The sequence below is a fragment of the Scyliorhinus torazame genome, chromosome 14, assembly GCF_047496885.1.
Source record: "Scyliorhinus torazame isolate Kashiwa2021f chromosome 14, sScyTor2.1, whole genome shotgun sequence".
NCBI classification, from domain to species: Eukaryota; Metazoa; Chordata; class Chondrichthyes; order Carcharhiniformes; family Scyliorhinidae; genus Scyliorhinus; species Scyliorhinus torazame.
The window spans coordinates 60,362,777-60,380,506 of record NC_092720.1 but is presented as its reverse complement, the minus strand read 5'-3'; the positions used below and the strand labels follow the sequence as shown (position 1 = coordinate 60,380,506).

The 17,730-nt window shown below is 47.1% G+C and overlaps 1 protein-coding gene across 5 annotated transcripts in view; it reads left to right on the top strand.

Moving 5' to 3' along the window:
• armc9 (armadillo repeat containing 9) overlaps positions 1-17,730 on the top strand; it is a 211,316-nt gene that overhangs the window by 110,719 nt on the left and 82,867 nt on the right. For 4 of the 5 annotated variants that reach the window (XM_072474273.1, XM_072474271.1, XM_072474272.1 and 1 more), the window contains exons 10-12: positions 3,824-3,856; positions 5,995-6,032; positions 7,619-7,730. In XM_072474273.1, the coding sequence (XP_072330374.1) occupies positions 3,824-3,856; positions 5,995-6,032; positions 7,619-7,730 (183 nt within the window). The remainder of the gene's footprint in view (positions 1-3,823; positions 3,857-5,994; positions 6,033-7,618; positions 7,731-17,730) is intronic. The other variant, XM_072474270.1, reaches the window with a different exon arrangement.

Sequence of the window (17,730 nt, the reverse complement as noted above, 5' to 3'; positions counted from 1 at the left end):
ACGGCATGGCGGAGGTAAAGGCACTGTTTCAGTGGAACTTTGGAAGAATTCTGAGGGTTGCTCTATGACCCTTTCATGGCTTTGGCCTTTCCTTTGGTGTTATTATCCTGCAGTTAATCAATAATCCTGGATTTTTTTCCCCTTATGATTATGCTATTAAATTATTGTTGTTGTCTTTTTTCCTGACAAGGGTGTGCATGAAGGCAAGGGTCGCCTGTTATCCTGTTTTGGCAAAAACCACATTGAGTTTGTAATTCGACATGTGGTTTGTGTACAGTCTTGCCCCTTTTTTAATGTGTTGTAATCCTTGCATTTATGAAGAGCAAGTGGATTTTAGACATCCCTCACCTCGTTTATAGAGATGAGTAGGCCACAGCAGGGTGGTGAGTGGTAGGTTTAGATAAATCCCAGTGGGCTCCTACAAAAGCCTGTACAGATCATGTATCCTTGAGAGGGCTGGTTTCCTTGTGATTCTTCTTTGTAGTTGGCGTCTCTGAATTGTTGGAGGAGGGGCATGCACATGGTGTGGTCAGTTAATCCTTGCTCAATTTGTTGGACTGAGAATCTGTATGCTGTGGAAATGCATTCTTGGAGCCCTTCTTAGATTTGAGCGAAGACTAGAGGGGGGAGATAGGCACCCTCCTCCAAGTGATCTTATATGGTCGCTTCCTGAGTGCCCTCGTTGTGCCCTCATTGTTGTAGTTGGCACTTCCATTGGGTTGCAGCACTTCTGTCCTCCTCTGTATCTATATATGTTGAGCCATTTTTGCTGTGCTGTACCATTCCTGTGATTTTGTTGGATTATTTGTTAAAATGGAAAAACTTCAAGAAAATATGTTTTTTAAACATGGCAGATGCCCACCTCTCCACCTTCCCATCCACCCCCTGAGCTCACCCCTAGAATGTGGTGTCAGAATCGGCAGCCTGTCCACCATATTCAAATAATGATGTGGAGATGCCGGCGTTGGACTGGGGTGAGCACAGTACGAAGTCTTCCAACACCAGGTTAAAGTCCAACAGGTTTGTTTCGATGTCACTAGCTTTCAGAGCGCTGCTCCTTCCTCAGGTGGATCATTCAAACATTTTAAGGTGTGGGCAAAGTACAATGAGGGTTAATTGGTTTGATACCAAGCCTAATTAACCCTCAATTACTTATTTGAATATAGTACGAAGTCTTCCAACACCAGGTTAAAGTCCAACAGGTTTGTTTCGATGTCACTAGCTTTCAGAGCGCTGCTCCTTCCTCAGGTGAATCATTCACCTGAGGAAGGAGCAGCGCTCTGAAAGCTAGTGACATCGAAACAAACCTGTTGGACTTTAACCTGGTATTGTAAGACTTCGTACTATATTCAAATAAGTAATTGAGGGTTAATTAGGCTTGGTATCAAACCAATTAACCCTCATTGTACTTTGCCCACACCATAAAATGTTTGGGTGTGAGCAATCAGTCAGGAGCAGGCAAGCCGATTGTGTTTCAAAGGTCCTTCTAAGGGAGTGAAGGAATTGGGGGCTTTTTCTGTTCAGAGGCTGCCCTTTGCCAATCCTGGGGTTTCCCCCCTTAAATTGAACACCACTTCCTTCCTATCTTCCCACAGCCTTAAACCCACATCCTTCAACCCCCCCTCCCCCACTTCCTGTCCAAAACCCGGACTTAACGGCTCCAGAGACCCATAGGCCTTCCCCTACAGTCCTGGCAGCTGCCACTGACATATCCTTGGTGCTGGCAGGACTGATAGAGCTTCCGGCCAATAGGATTGTGAGGGGCGGAACTCCCACTTGGCCTCATTTAGCCGTCCACAGCATGATAGAGCTGTGGGGTGGATCGGCATGGAGTGCATCAACTTTACTACCAGAGGTGGGGGTGGGCGAAGGCTCACCTCATCCCCGTCACGTATTATTCAGCCAGGAATGGGAATAGAGGGGAGCCATTCCACCTCGCTTCTTCTGATTGTAACAATTTGCTTATATAAATATTTGTATTTTATATAAATTATTTATGTAGTGATCAACTTAAATCTAAACTTATATTTTAATTTCAAAGCTCAGTTCTCAGTTGAACGGAACACAGTTGACAATTTTTTCATAGTGCAGTTATCTAGTAACACTTGAAAATGCTTGTATTTGATAGTCTTTTGACAGTTTATAATGTTGATTTGGGGGCAATTTTCTGATGTAATATTTTTATCTTTAAGCTTAATATCTTAACAGTTTACAGTAATGGCTAACTATGGTAGTCCATTATCTGAACTCATCTTTTCTTCCTTCATTGATCTGAGCAATAGAAAATCATAATGAAGGATATATTTTCAGTTTTATGGCAAAATTCTTGAATTATTTCATGCATAAAATAACACGGTTTAGAGTCATGCTGAACATTCATGGCTTCATTCAATAGGACTATGTTCAATCATGCATGCCTATATTTTGATCTACTTGTTCAAATAAAGCAACAAAAGTACCCCTAATTTTTCGGATAGTGTTACCACTATTTACTGTTTTTGAAATTGCGCTTTCTACCTCACGGATGTTAATATTAAACTTTCTAACATGAAGGGTAGAATCTTCCCAAAATTTGTCAGGGTGTCAGTTTCAGACTGAAAACCGGCATGTAACTATCCAGCTGCACTGCCGAGATTTCAATCCAGATTTTCTGGCACTCAGTGCACAAAGAATCTGGGGATGTGGTTTGCGGCAACACTCTGGCACAATGGGCCTGATAGAGCCGGCTTCACAGAGATTGAGGCACCTTCTTTAAATGGTGCTCTGATCAGCGGTAAAATTAAACTCCCCACGGACATGGAGGATCCTCCCCACAAACATCGGGAAACCCTTCCCCCATAGGCATCAGGCGTGCCACCCCCCATTGGCATCCCCCCTCACGGGCAACCTGCCCCTACTTCACAGGCAATGCCCTGCCCCCCCCCCTATAGGCATTGGAATGCACCTCCCCTCATAGGCATTGCCACACACCCCTCCCCATGCAGGCATCACTCCCACCCCACCATAGACTAAGGGGCATGCCCCCCCTCACATATTAGGGGAACCCCATCAATGGGGCTCCCCAGAGAGCCAGGTTGGCAGTGCCAGGGGACATGTCCCTCAGCACTATACTTACCTTTGCTCCACATTCAGTTTTGAAAACCCGCAGTGATTTACGCCGGTGTGACATCACGCAGGCTGGGTGAGAAGATGTGGTGGGGATGGAGTTACGGCATTATGCGTGCTCAATATGTTAAAATCTATTCTAATGTATGCTAATCAGGCTTGTGCCTTTTCTGGGCGTGAACCTGATTGTGTCATTGAAGGGGAGCGGGGAAGACCTTGAACTGAAATCTCACGTGCGTAAATCCTGTTTTGGGCCTCTTGCGAGATTTAGCGGCCTTTACTGGATTTGCGCTCACGGCTAGTGCTGCCACTAAATTGTGGCTGAAGTTTAAGAATTATAGTTATATAATAATTATTTGTTTTCTATTACTGACAGCTTTCTATCAATTCTCTTTTCTTGCTATAATTATCCTGATGATATATAACATATAAATGGCTTATTTTTTTAGAGACCGTATAACTTGTTAATTTAAGACCATTTTTACAGAAAATCTATTTTTGTGTTTACTTTTAGACTTCAACCTTTTGTCTGCAACAGGACATGTTCACCTCATTGCTTTTCGTTTTAATAAGACATTTTGTATAGTGGAGGGAAAAAGGCAAAAATCTACATGTTTTAATTGCTTTATATTAATAGAATTTTGCATTAATTTTTGGAAATTTTCTAACTTCTGTGAATGTTTTCTATTTTATTGTCTGGTTACCTGTCCAAAAAAAGGATGTTTACTTTAAGAGTAACAGTGAAGGATCTGTGAGTTTCTAATATTCTTTCTAGACTTCAGAATGCCTGTTACTGTCCTATCCTTTCCTTTAATTCCATCAGTGATACATTTTTCTTGTCATTTAAAGAACATATTGATTTCTAATATGGAAATAGTTACATAACATCTTTTTAAAAGATGTATTGATATATTTATCCAAAATACAGTAGAATCTGGTCTTAATGATCATTAGCGCTCACTAACTCAAATGGTGATATGGCCAACTGAACAATGTAGCTGAAGGGCACTATCCCATGAAGCCAATATACTATGTATTTCATTGTATTACTGAACAATATTGCTCAACATTCACACTCTTCAAACAGATGTCCATTGAACTGCAAATCATTGTCTTATCCCTGCTGCCTTACTTAAATGTCACTAAAATAAAAAGAATTTGAAGGTTATTATATTGTTCCATTCTTTTTTTATTCCATAAAAGCAGCATGCATAATTGGAACTGTATTCAAAGCTCATTGGCACTTTAAACAGCTGAGCAGTTTTCACAGTTCTGGTTTTGGGTTGAGATTTTGAACAGAATAACTTTTTATTGTATTAACATCTAATATTGCATCATGCAGAGGCACTATAACAGTGAATATGAAACAATGGTCCTCACCTATTCAGCAAAGCTGTTCATTGGCACTCCAAAACCAGAAATTTGCAGTGGAGTAGGAAGCAACTTAAAAAATTCAAATCAACATAGATTCTAACACAAAACTGTTTACAGAATTGTTACAACACAGAAGGAAGCCATTCGGCCCATCATGCCCACATCGGCTCTCTAAATAAACATTATGACCAAGTGCCATTCTCCTGTCTTTTTCCCGTACCACTGAACTTTGTTTCTAATCAAATAAACATCATGAATGTCTCAATTGCTCCACTACGCTTCCAGGCAGTCCGCTCCAGACACTAACAACTTGCTGTGTAAAAAAGTATTTTTCCACATTGCATTTGCTTCTTTCACAAATAACTTTAATTCTGAGCCCTCTTGTTCTCGATCCTTTTGCGAGCGGGAATAATTTCTCCCTCTCTACTCTGTCCAGCCCCCTCATGATATTGGACACCTCTCCGAAAATCTCCTCTTAGCTTTCTCCTCTCCAAGGAGAATAGACCCAACCACTTCAATCTATCTTCATAACTGAGGCCTCTCATCCCTGGAACTAGTCTTGTAAACCTCTTCTGCACTTTCTCCAGTGCATTCGCATACTTCCCGAACTATACACACTACTCCAGCTGAGATCTAACTAATGTCTTATATAAGTTCAACATATCCTCCTTGCACTTATGCTCTCTGCCACGTTCACTATAACCAATCAAGCCAACATGGGTTTAACACAAAAGATTTTTGTAAAACACAATTTAAACATGATATCCTCAAACTTATTTCACACACTGATCACTAAAGCAGCTTCTACTGTATACTTGTTGTATAGATTTTGTTACAATAAATTATATTGAAAATTAATTATTAGAATTGATTCTGTTGTTAAAAAAACTTATAAAAAGTTAGAATATCAAATCATACTGTGGCCTGAATTTTGCAGTAGAAATAATAATGAGCCTGTCAGGACATCTGTGGGCCAGTGCAAATGCTGGTGCCTTTTTTTCGCTGCATTATAGCCAAAATCCTGGCTATAATGTTTAGGGGCTAAATTTCATTCCCCGCCTATGTAAAGAAGGAAACATTAGTTAATTGAAAACCCATTCTGGTGCAGTTATATATCTGTTGCATCTCCTGAGCAAGCTTATAAATTCAAGGACATTTCCTGTTAATCTTCTGTTGCAATTGCTCAACATGAATTTGTCATACGTTTTATAACAAGTGGTTTCAAATTGAACCTTTAAGTCCCTGGGCTACTTACAGTGTATGGGGTGATGTTAGCATGAAGCTCTGGTTATGCCTTACCTTGCTTATCATATTTTGCAGTGCATGTAATATTTACAAGCAACATTGAGCTCCGACTAACCAAAAGCAGAAAATACCATAATCTGCAATGGTGTTACCATTGTGAATCTGCTGTTTTTTGTCTTGCAAATGCTTAGATGCTGCATGTATTGCTTGACCAAATTATAATTAAAACAGTCAATTTAAAAATTGTTCTCTATATTTATTTTAAAACAGGCATCATCTATGCTGAGGGCATCCATAGTTCCTACCACGTAAGTGATTTAAATGCTTTGAAAGCTTCAAGTTTGAATATTTGCTTATACTAATCCATCTCCAGTGGTGTTCTTTCCCTGTAGACCAGATATGGAATGCAGTTTTTGACATTTATAGCCTTGCCATCTGCAGCATAGATGTGTCCAAGGCTTGTCCATAGGTGTGACACAGCAATAAAAACAGAAAATGCTGGAAAAGCTCAGCTGTGGAGAGAGAAACCGAGTTTAAGTTCCAAGTCCATATGACTCCTCTTAGAGCCTTGATGTAATACAGCATATTTACTGAAGCAGGAAATTGTTGGCTCAATTAAAGCACTTTCCTACCTCCTGAAAATAAAGTTGTAAATGTGCAAGTGTAATATCTATTATGTAATTTAGCTACCTTATAACCTTATAAAGGCTACTTAACACAAAAGTTTATTCTTCTCACCCAAAACCTCATTGTCAGTTACTTGTCATGTTTGTTTTCTGTGCTCCATTGTGGTTTGCAATATTTGCTCAATGTACAAGTATTTTCTTTACCTTTAACTTCTCTTTTCCAAATTACCTTTTCATTTTTGTGATTATAAAATGTATTTTTCTACCTATCGCTTCCCATTGTCCTTGCTGCAGTTGTTGGTGAAATTATTTTCAAGGAATATTCTCTTCCACGGTCAATAACCAGAATCTGACGGCATGGTTATTGTGATGAATGGGGGGGGGGGAGTTGTTGTATTTCAAATTAGGAAATTTACTTTTTAAACGAAGAAGAACTTGAAATTATATGAGGAAAGGTTGGACAAGTTGGGCCTGTACCCACTGGCGTTTAGAAAAATGAGAGGTTATCTTATTGAAAGATGTAAGATTCTGAGGGGTCTTGACAGGGTGGATGCTAAATAGATGTTTCCCCTTGCGGGAAACATTACGACGAGAGGTTACAGATGAGAGGTCTCTCATTTAGTATGGAGGTAAGGAGAAATATTTTCTCTGAGGGTTGTGAGACTGGAATTTTCTTCCTCGGAGAGTGGTGGAGACACTTTAAGACAGAGTTAGATAGATTATTGACTAACAAGGGAGTCAAGGGATACGGAGTAGGAGGAAAGTGGAATTGAGGCCACAGTCACATCAGCCGTTTTCTTATCCATTAGCATAGCAGCTTGAGGGGCCAAATTGCCTCCTAATTCATATGTTCAGATCTTATTAATGTTAAACCTGGTTGTATATTCTCACTTGAATGATGAAAAAGGATGCTAAATGAAAAATGTTTAATGAAATTATTTTAGCAACTAGATTGATCAATGTTGTGATTAATAGTTATTGAACGGTAGCTTTAAAAAAAATGACTGATGCGATTACTTAATTTTATGCAGCTTACTGATTGCTGGTTGTTCGTTACTGGCAGGATTGAGCTGTATTGATTTATTTGTGCTTAGACAATTGGAAATTTGATTGGTTGAAATTAAATTGGTTAAATTATCAATTACTATTTTTTGTTCTCCAATGGGCAAAATGCTAAAATATTCCACTTGTGAGGTTTAAATTGGCTGTTGTATATTAAACACAAAACTTTTAATAATGTTGCTGCGAATAAATGTTTCAATCTTTAGGAAATCTAAAGATGTACCTTTATTACCATCTCTTGATTATGAAAAGTTGAAGAATGATTTGATCTATGGAAATGATCGACTTAAGGCACTTCTTTTGCAAGCACTGCGTTGGGTATGTATAAAACTGTTAGTTTAACGTTGGTAAATCTTATTACAACCTCAATTATTTTTAATGCCATTGCTATTTGGCTTGAAACCAGTGTGATAATGCATTGTTTCTATATATTCTGAATGTCGATAATAAAATCCACTATGCATAGTATTTGTGCAGATTTTTGAGATTGCTCAGATTTAACTTTGTGCTTATCATCTTCTGAAGCGTAAATTTAATAATTTTCTATCCATCCTTATATAACCAATGTCAGAAAGAAACTGTTCCCTATCCTGCACCCATTTTCTTCTTTTCTTAAAGGTAGTGACGTCTGCTGGAGAATAGCTTGACAAATGCCCATAGCCCCTTAAGAGCTGACCCAAAATATCTATTCCTCACATGTGAGCCTGTACAATAAGTACTGCCTGGCTGTTTCACTGTAAAGGGTGTACACCATGCCAGTGTACTCAGTGAGCTATTGAGGGACATCTGGGGCGGGATTCTCCGACCCCCCCTGCCAGATCGGAGAATCGCCAGGGGGCGGCGTGAATCCCTCCCCCACCGGCTGCCGAATTCTCCAGCGCCGGAGATTTGGCAGGGGCGGGAATCGCGCCGGTCGGCGCCCCCCCCCCCCCCGGCGAGTCTCCAGCCCGCAATGGGCCGAAGTCCCGCCCGTTCTATGCAGGTCCCACCGGCGTAAATTGGAGTAGGTCCCTTACCAGCGGGACCTGGCGGCGCAGGAGGGCTCCGGGGTCCTCGGGGGGGCCTGTGCCGTGGGGGCACTCGATTCCTCCGCGCCGGCCGTGTAAGCCTCCGTGATGGTCTTCGCGAAGGTGAACCCCCCCCTGCGCATGCGCGGGGATGATGTCAGCAGCCACTGACGCTCCAGCGCATGCACGGACCCGCACCGGCCAGTGGAGTCCCTTCGGCTCCAGCTGGCGCGGCGCCAAAGGCCTTCCACACCGGCCGGCGGGGCGCAAACCACTCCGGCGCCGACCTAACCCCTGAAGGTGGGGAGGATTCCACACCTTTGGGGTGGCCCGACGCCGGAGCGGTTCCCGCCCCCCGGGTACAGGAGAATCCCGACCCATGTTTGTTCTTAAATTTCTGTTTGAGCCTCTTCTGAAAGAAATAATGACTTGTTTGATGTACAGTTTTGCCCAAGTAACCATTACTTATGACCACTACTTATGTGTGAACTGTAACCGTTAATGTCAAACTTTATTCAGCTCCCTCCCTAATAGCATGGTGGATGTACCTACATCTCAAGGACTGCAGCAGTTCAAGAAGGCATTTCACCGCCACTTTCTGAAGGGCAACTAGGGTTGGGCAATAAATGCTGACCTAACCAGTAAATGATTTTTTTACAAATTCAGCTGCACACGTATCATAGAAACATAGACTTTACAGTGCAGAAGGAGGCCATTCGGCCCATCGAGTCTGCACCGGCTGTTTGAAAGAGCACCCTACCCAAGACCTCACCTCCACCCTATCCCCATAACCCAGTAACCCCACCCAACACTAAAGGCAATTTTGGACACTAAGGGTCATGGCCAATCCACCTAACCTGCACATCTTTGGATTGTGGGAGGAAACCGGAGCACCCGGAGGAAACCCACGCACACACGGGGAGAACGTGCAGACTCCGCACAGAGACCCAAGCCGGGAATCGAACCTGGGACCCTGGAGCTGTGAAGCAATTGTGCTAACCACAATGCTACCGTGCTGCCCTACGTGATGCAGTTATGCCTGATCCTGTCCACTGCTTGCATTAATTTAAGTGTTCTTGGCATTTTAAAGAATAGCAATCCAGAGCTGAAGCCTTGGCTAACAGTGCTCTCCTTAAAAGCTGAGGTAAATTTTATTATGCCCCATTGAAGTTTTGCACCATCTGAATTACCTGGAATGAGTATCAAGCAATCAGAGAACTAATATTGGGAAAATGGCAGGTTCTGACTGAAAACGGGCATGTTTTTACCCAGAGAAGCGGCAGGTTTACTGTCCAAATCTTCCCACACTTTGCTGTTTTTTAGAAGCGTTTTGCGCCATCATCATTTTTCCCGAAACTTCATGTTTGATCCATTCAATAAAGTTTCTGTCCATAGCACAGTCCCAATGTCCCTGTTTTAACGCTTGAAAATTAATGGCACTTCGGCAAAAACAGAACAGCAATAAATCAGCATAGTAATATTCAGTCTATAATTGTTAAATTTCACATATTATAGATCAACATATAATAAATATTACATCATATCACAATCTTTACAGTGCAGAAGGTGGGCATTCAGCCCACCAAGTCTCCACTGGCTCTCTGAAAGAGCATTCTATCTCGTCTCATTCCCCTGCTAAATCCTCCTAACCTGTCACATTCTTTTCTGACAGCAATCCAATTCCCTTTGGAATACCTCGATCAAACCTGCCTCCACCACCCTCTCAGGTAGTTCATTTCAGACTCCAACCACCCTCTGGTTGAAAAAGAATCCTCACATCACTTTTACTTCTTTGGCAAATTATTTGGCTCTGTGCTCTCTAATTCTTGATGCTCTCTTGAGTGGCAACAGCTTCTCACTATTTATCCATATTCCTGAATACCTCTATCAAATCTGCTCTCAGCCTTCATTTCTCCAAGGAAAACAGTCCAACCTCTCCAAGCTATCCTCATAGCCACAGTTCCTTATCCCTGGAATCATTCTTGTAAACCTCCTCTGCACTCTCTCCATTGCCTCCACATTTTTCCTCAAGTATGGTGGCCAGAAGAACTGGACTTGTTCTCCAGAAGAGAATTCAGAATGTCCAAATTACCTAACAGTGGCCTAACTAATGTTTTATATAAGATCAATATGACCTTACTCTGGTATTATTAATAAAGCCTAAGATGTAGTTTATTCTCTGCTCTCTCAACATGCCCTGCTATCTTCAATAACTTGGCCGGGGTTCTCCGACTCCCCGCTGGGTCAGAGAATCCCCGGGGGGGAGGCTCGAATCCCGCCTCGGCGCCGGCTGCCCTATTCTCCCCAAGTGAGGACATCCCGCTATGGAGTCCCTGGGGCACCTCCCTTCAGCGCCCCCCCCCCCCCCCACCCCCCAAGCTCCCTTACAGCACCCGCTCCCTTCTAGGACTCCCATCCATCACCCACCCAACCTCCCAGAGGCCCCTACTTACCTGCCCTGCACTCCCCCACCCCACCCTCATTTCATGGGCATGGCCCCTGGCCCTTGGCAATGTCACCCTGGCACTCAAGCAGCCTTGCACTGCCACCCTGACACCCAGGCAATGCTCCTGCTGGCTTGTCAGTGTCATCCATGCACCTTAGCAGTGCCACGGTGGCAGTGCCAAGGTGCCAGCTGGGCAGTGCCAATGTGCCCGCGTTCCAGGGGGTAGAGCCGGGAGCCACCCTTCACTTACCCTGACCACCGTGGGGTGTCAGGTGGCGTGGGAGACCCTCCACCTGTTCTACATTTATGTGGACCAGCACTGATCGATGCCCAGCTGCAGCCTCCCTGGGGAAGCCACAAAATCGAGGGAGGCCATGGATCCCACACAGGTAGCTCATAACCGTGTTTACGACCTACTTCTGCTTGCGTCATTCGGACCCGCCCATTTGGGGTGGGGTTCTGAATCTGACATCTCCCAGGACTTCAGAGAATCCCGGGAAGCGCAGAGCCTGTTGGGGGGCTCGCTGCAAGCCTCTCATGGCATTCTCTGGCCTTGTTCTGCTCAAGCGAGAGCACAACACAACCGTTGAATCGCGCCCAATGTTTCCAATCTTCGTGTCATCTGCAGATTTTGAAATAATGCCCTGAACACCACAGTCTAGGTCATTAATGTATATCAGGAAGAGCAAGGTTCCAACACTGACCCCTGGGGAATTCCACTACAAACCTTCAATCTGAGAGCCAACTATTTATCACTACTTTGTTTCCTGTCACTTAGCCAAGTTCTTACCAAATGCCTTCTTCCCCTTTTATTCCATGAGTTAAACTTTTGCTCAGAAGTCTGTGTGTGGCACAGATGCCTTTTGAAAATCTATATACACCATGTCAACAGTGATGCCCTTATCAACCTTCTCTGTTGCCTCCTCAAAAAACTCTTCAGTTAATTAGATGTGATTTCCCCTGAATGAGTCTTTGCTGGCTTTCCTTAATTATCCTGCACTGGCTGAAGTGACTATTGGTCTTGTCCCGAATAAAAATATGTTTTTAAAGGTCATTTTTAAAAAATGTTAATGCTATGTGGATTAATGGAGATTTCAGTCAAGTTCTCCATATTTCCCAGTGACTGAAGACTTAGTGACGCCGCTCATTCTGTGAGCGGCGCTGTTGCTAGCGCTTTCAGTCCCGACCCCCTGCACAAACTCTCCTCCATTCTGACCCACTGGGAATCAACCACTCTGACCCAGCTCCGCACCTTCTCCACATTCGCCGCCCAGTTGTAGTACATCAGGTTCAGAAGACCCAAACCCCCAGCCTGCCTTCCCCTCTGTAGCAGCACCTTTCTCACCCTGGCCACCTTCCCTCCCCATATGAACGAGGTAATCCTTCCCTCAATCTCCCTGAAAAAAGCCTTTGGCAGGAAAATCGGTAAGCATTGAAAAATAAACAGAAATCGCGGCAACATATTCATTTTAACCGCCTGTACCCGACCCGCCAGTGACAGAGGGAGACCATCCCACCTTGCCAGATCGGCTTTCACTCTCACCACCAAACTAGAGATGTTGTACCTGCGAAGCCTCCCCCACTCCCGGGCAACCTGCACCCCCAGATACCTAAAGTGAGTCCCTGACCTACGGAATGGCAGCCCTCCCACTCTGCTCCCACCCCCGGCCGAGACACCACAAAATACTCATTCTTGTCTAGGTTCAGCTTGTACCCTGAGAAAGACCCAAATACCCGCAGTAGCTCCAATATTCCCCCTATCGACACACTCTGTTCCGACACATATAACAGCAAGTCGTCGGTCTATAAGGACACCCTATGCTCTATCCCCTCCCCTCCCCACCCCCCCCCACCCCCCCCACCTCCCCCCGCACTATTCCTTTCCATGCTCCCGAACTTCTTAATGCGATGGCCAACGGCTCAATCGCAAGTGCAAACAGCAGGAGATCCATAGGACATCTCTGCCTCGTCCCAAGGTGGAGAGAAAAATACCTCGAGCTGATGTTGTTTGTGCGGACACTCTCCCTCGGCTCCTTATATAGTAGCTTTACCCAGTTCACAAATCTTGGTCCAATCCCAAACCGCTCCTGAACTGCCATCAAGTACCCACATTCTACCCGGTCAAACGCCTTCTTGGCGTCCAATGTCACAACCACCTCTGTTTCGTTCCCCTCTGCCGGTGCCATAACGACATTCAAAACCCTCCTAATGTTCGAAGAAAGCTGCCTCCCTCTCACGAATCCCGTCTGATCCTCGCCTATCACCCTTGGGAGGCACTCCTCCAGCCTACCCGCCAGTACCTTTGCCAATACTTTTGCATCCACATTCAGAAGTGATATGGGCCTATACGACCACGCTCCGTCGGATCCTTATCTTTTTTTAGCAACAGTGAAATCGATGCCTGCCCCAAGGTTTGTGGCAACTGTGGTGTATGTATTAGGGGTATTACGGTACCCAGTGATGCCGAGAGGCTATTGGTGGACAGACACTGGGTTCTCATTGGATCTGCCGCCTACTGGCTCCACTCAGTAAGGCGGAGTATAAGAACCTGGGTTTCCCAGCAGCCGCATTCTGTAACCGAGCTGCTGGGGAACAAGTCTGCGTAATAAAGCCATCGATTGACTTCATCTTATCTCGCCTCGTGAGTGATTGATTGTGCTACAATTGATTTTGCACTCTTTAAAAGAGTATGGAGCTCCTGATCGTCCCGGAGTGTCTGCGAATCAGCCCCCACGCGGTAAACTCAGCGGCCACTTTTAAACACTGGCTAGCGTGTTTTGAGGGATACCTCCGAACGCCCCCCGGCAGACCTACAGAAGACCAGAAAATGCAGGTCCTGCATTCCAGGGTGAGCCCGGAAATCTACACCTTAATAGAAGACGCGGAGGATTTCCCGACTGCGCTCACCATGCTGAGATTCGGCCCGTCAATCAGGTCTACGTACGCCACCAACTCGCGATGAGATGCGAGTCCCCGGGGAATCGCTGGACGGGTTCTACAGCGCGCTGCTAATACTGGGAAGGAACTGCAACTGCCCACCGGTGACGGCTAACGAACATACGGAACTCCTCATCCGGGATGCTTTCGTAGCAGGTATGACCTCATCCCAAATTCGGCAGCGACTGCTGGAAAGAGACTCACTGGGGCTCACGGAGGCACGGGCCCTTGCGGCCTCCCTCGATGTAGCATTGCAGAATGCCCGCGCTTACACCCCCGACCGCACGGCAACCCCTTGGGCTCCGTGGACCCCCGCCGCTACTGACCGCCCGGTACCCCCCATCCCCCCGCAAGCCTGCGCGGCCTGAGCACCAGACCACCCGGGTGGGCCCCGCTGCTACCTATGCGGGCAGTCGAAACACCCCCGGCAGCGCTGCCCGGCCCACTTGGCCATCTGTAAAAGTTGCGGCAAGAAAGGGCACTATTCAGCGGTGTGCCAGTCCCGGGGGGGTCGCCGCAATCTCCAGGGGAGAACTGGGACCACAGACTCAACCCCCCCCCCAACGATCCATGTGCGGCCAACGGGCGCCGCCATTTTGGGTCCCGGACTCCATGCGCGGGGGGGGCGCCGCCATCTTGTGCCCTGGTTGAAGCTGGTTAACGGGTACGAAACGCCATGCCTGATCGACTCTGGGAGCATGGAAAGTTTTATCCATCCGGATACGGTAAGACGCTGTTTTCTTTCAATCCATCCGAGTACCCAAAAGATTTTTCTGGCAGCAGGATCCCATTCCGTAGAAATCAAAGGGTTCTGCATCGCGAACCTTACGGTGCAGGGGAGGGAGTTTAAGAATTACCGACTTATGTCCTCCCCCGCCTCTGCGCTCCCACACTCCTGGGGTTAGATTTTCAGTGTAACCTCCAGAATTTAACATTCCAATTCGGCGGCCCTATACCCCCCCTTACTATCTGTGGCCTCGCGACCCTCAAGGTTGATCCGCCTTCCCTGTTTGCGAACCTCACCCCGGATTGCAAACACGTCGCCACTAGGAGCAGACGGTACAGCGCCCAGGACCAAACATTTATCCGGTCAGAAGTCCAGCGGCTGCTGAGGGAAGGCATAATCCAGGCCAGCAATAGTCCCTGGAGAGCTCAGGTGGTAGTTGTAAAGACCGGGGAGAAGCAGAGGATGGTCAGAGACTACAGTCAAACCATCAATAGGTACACGCAGCTGGATGCGTACCCTCTCCCCCGCATATCCGACATGGTCAATCGGATTGCACAGTACAAGGTCTTTTCCACCGTGGACCTTAAGTCCGCATATCACCAGCTCCCCATCCGCCCGAGCGATCGCAAGTACACGGCTTTCGAAGCAGACGGGCTTTTTAAGGGTTCCATTCGGCGTCACTAACGGAGTCTCTGTCTTCCAACGGGAGATTGACCAAATGGTTGACCAGCACGGTTTACGGGCCACGTTCCCGTACCTTAACAACGTCACCATCTGCAGCCGTGACCAGCAGGACCATGACGCCAACCTCTGCAAATTCCTCCAGACCGCTAACGCCCTGAACCTCACCTACAACAGGGAAAAATGCGTGTTTAGCACCGACCATCTAGCCATCCTTGGCTACGTAGTGCGTCATGGAGTCATAGGCCCCGATCCTGAACGCATGTGCCCCCTTATGGAGTTCCCCCTCCCTCACTGTTCCAAAGCCCTGAAACGCTGCCTGGGCTTTTTCTCTTATTACGCCCAGTGGGTCCCCAACTACGCGGACAAGGCCCGCCCGCTAATTCAGTCCACTACCTTCACCCTGTCGACAGAGGCCCGCCAGGACTTCAGCCGCATCAAAGCGGATATCGCAAAGGCCACGATGCACGCAATCGACGAGTCCCTCCCCTTCCAAGTTGAGAGCGACGCATCCGACGTAGCTCTGGCGGCCACTCTCAACCAAGCGGGCAGACCCGTGGCTTTTTCTCCCGTACCCTTTACGCTTCAGAAATCCGCCACTCCTCAGTGGAAAAGGAAGCCCAGGCCATAGTAGAAGCTGTGCGGCATTGGAGGCATTACCTGGCTGGTAGGAGATTCACTCTCCTCACTGACCAGCGGTCGGTAGCCTTCATGTTCGATAATGCGCAGCGGGGCAAGATCAAGAACGACAAGATCTTGCGGTGGAGGATCGAACTCTCCACATGTAACTCTGAGATCTTGTATCGTCCCGGAAAGCTGAACGAGCCATCCGATGCCCTATCCCACGGCACATGTGCCAACGCACAAGTGGACCGTCTCCAAACCCTCCACGAGGACCTCTGCCACCCGAGGGTCACTCGGTTCTACCACTTCGTGAAGACCCCCAACCTCCCCTACTCCGTCGAGGTGGTCCGAACAGCCACCAGGAACTGCCAAATCTGCGCAGAGTGCAAGCCACACTTTTTCAGGCCAGATAGAGCGCACCTGATAAAGGTTTCCCGTCCCTTTGAGCGCCTCAGTCTGGACTTCAAAGGCCCCCTCCCCTCCACCAATTGCAACACGTACTTCCTGAACATGGTTGACGAATACTCCCGTTTCCCTTTCTCCATCCCCTGCCCTGACTTGACCACGGCCACAGTCATTAAAGCCCTCTGCACCATCTTTACACTGTTCGGTTTCCCCGCGTACATCCATAGCGATAGGGGGTCCTCCTTCATGAGCGACGAACTGCGTCAATTCCTGCTCAGCAAGGGCATCGCCTCGAGCAGGACGACCAGTTACAACCCCCGCGGGAACGGTCAGGTACAGAGGGAGAACGGAACGGTCTGGAAGACCGTCTTCCTGGCCCGATGGTCGAGAAGTCTCCCAGTTTCCCATTGGCAGGAAGTCCTCCCGGATGCCCTTCACTCCATCCGATCTCTGCTGTGTACCAAAACTAATCAAATGCCTCACGAGCGCCTCCTTGTCGTCCCTAGGAAGTCCTCCTATGGAACGTCACTTCCGACCTGGCTGGCAGCCCCGGGGTCCATCCTGCTCCGAAAGCATGTGCGGACGCACAAATCGGACCCGTTGGTCGAGAGGGTTCATCTCCTCCATGCGAACCCTCAATACGCCTACGTGGCATACCCCGACGGCCGACAGGACACGGTCTCCCTGCGAGACCTGGCGCCCGCACCCCTCCCACCACCCTCCCGCCGGCGCACCCCACAGCCACTCCCTTCCCGTGTGGTTCGGTCCTCCTCCCGTGCCCGCCCAGGAGTAGTGAAACAGGAACAAACATCACGACGCTCCCAGAGACGACAGTGCCCGAGCCAGCGCCTGCACCACCACCACCGGGGCTGAGATGATCGGCATGGACGACCAGGGCACCCATTCGACTCACCGAATCTGCGTGACAAAGCAAGATCTGTGAATAATTCAGTGGCCCAGTAAAAGCGGCATTGTAAATAGTTAATAGTCGATATCAACAAGGCAGGGGTGCCCTCTGTCCCCATTACTGTTCGCGCTGGCAATTGAACCACTGGCCATAGCGTTGAGAGACTCTAGGAAATGGAGGGGGAGAGGAACACCGAGTGTCACTCTACGCAGATGACCTACGGTATGTGGTGGATCCTGTGGAGGGGATGACAGAGGTTATGCAGATATTGAGGTAGTCTGGAGTTTTTTCGGGATATAGGCTTAATATGTGGAAGAGTGAGCTTTTCGTAGTACACCCCGGGGATCAGGGAAGAGGGATAGACGGCCTGCCGTTAAGGAGGAGCGGAAAGGACCTTCCGATATTTGGGGATTCAGGTAGCTAGGAACTGGGGAACTTTACACAAACTCAATCTGACGCGGCTGGTGGAGCAGATGGAGGAGGATTTCAAGAGGAGGGATATGCTGCCGTTCTCACTGGCGGGCAGAGTGCAGGCGGTAAAGATGATGGTCCTCCCAAGGTTTCTTTTTGTGTCTCAATGTCTC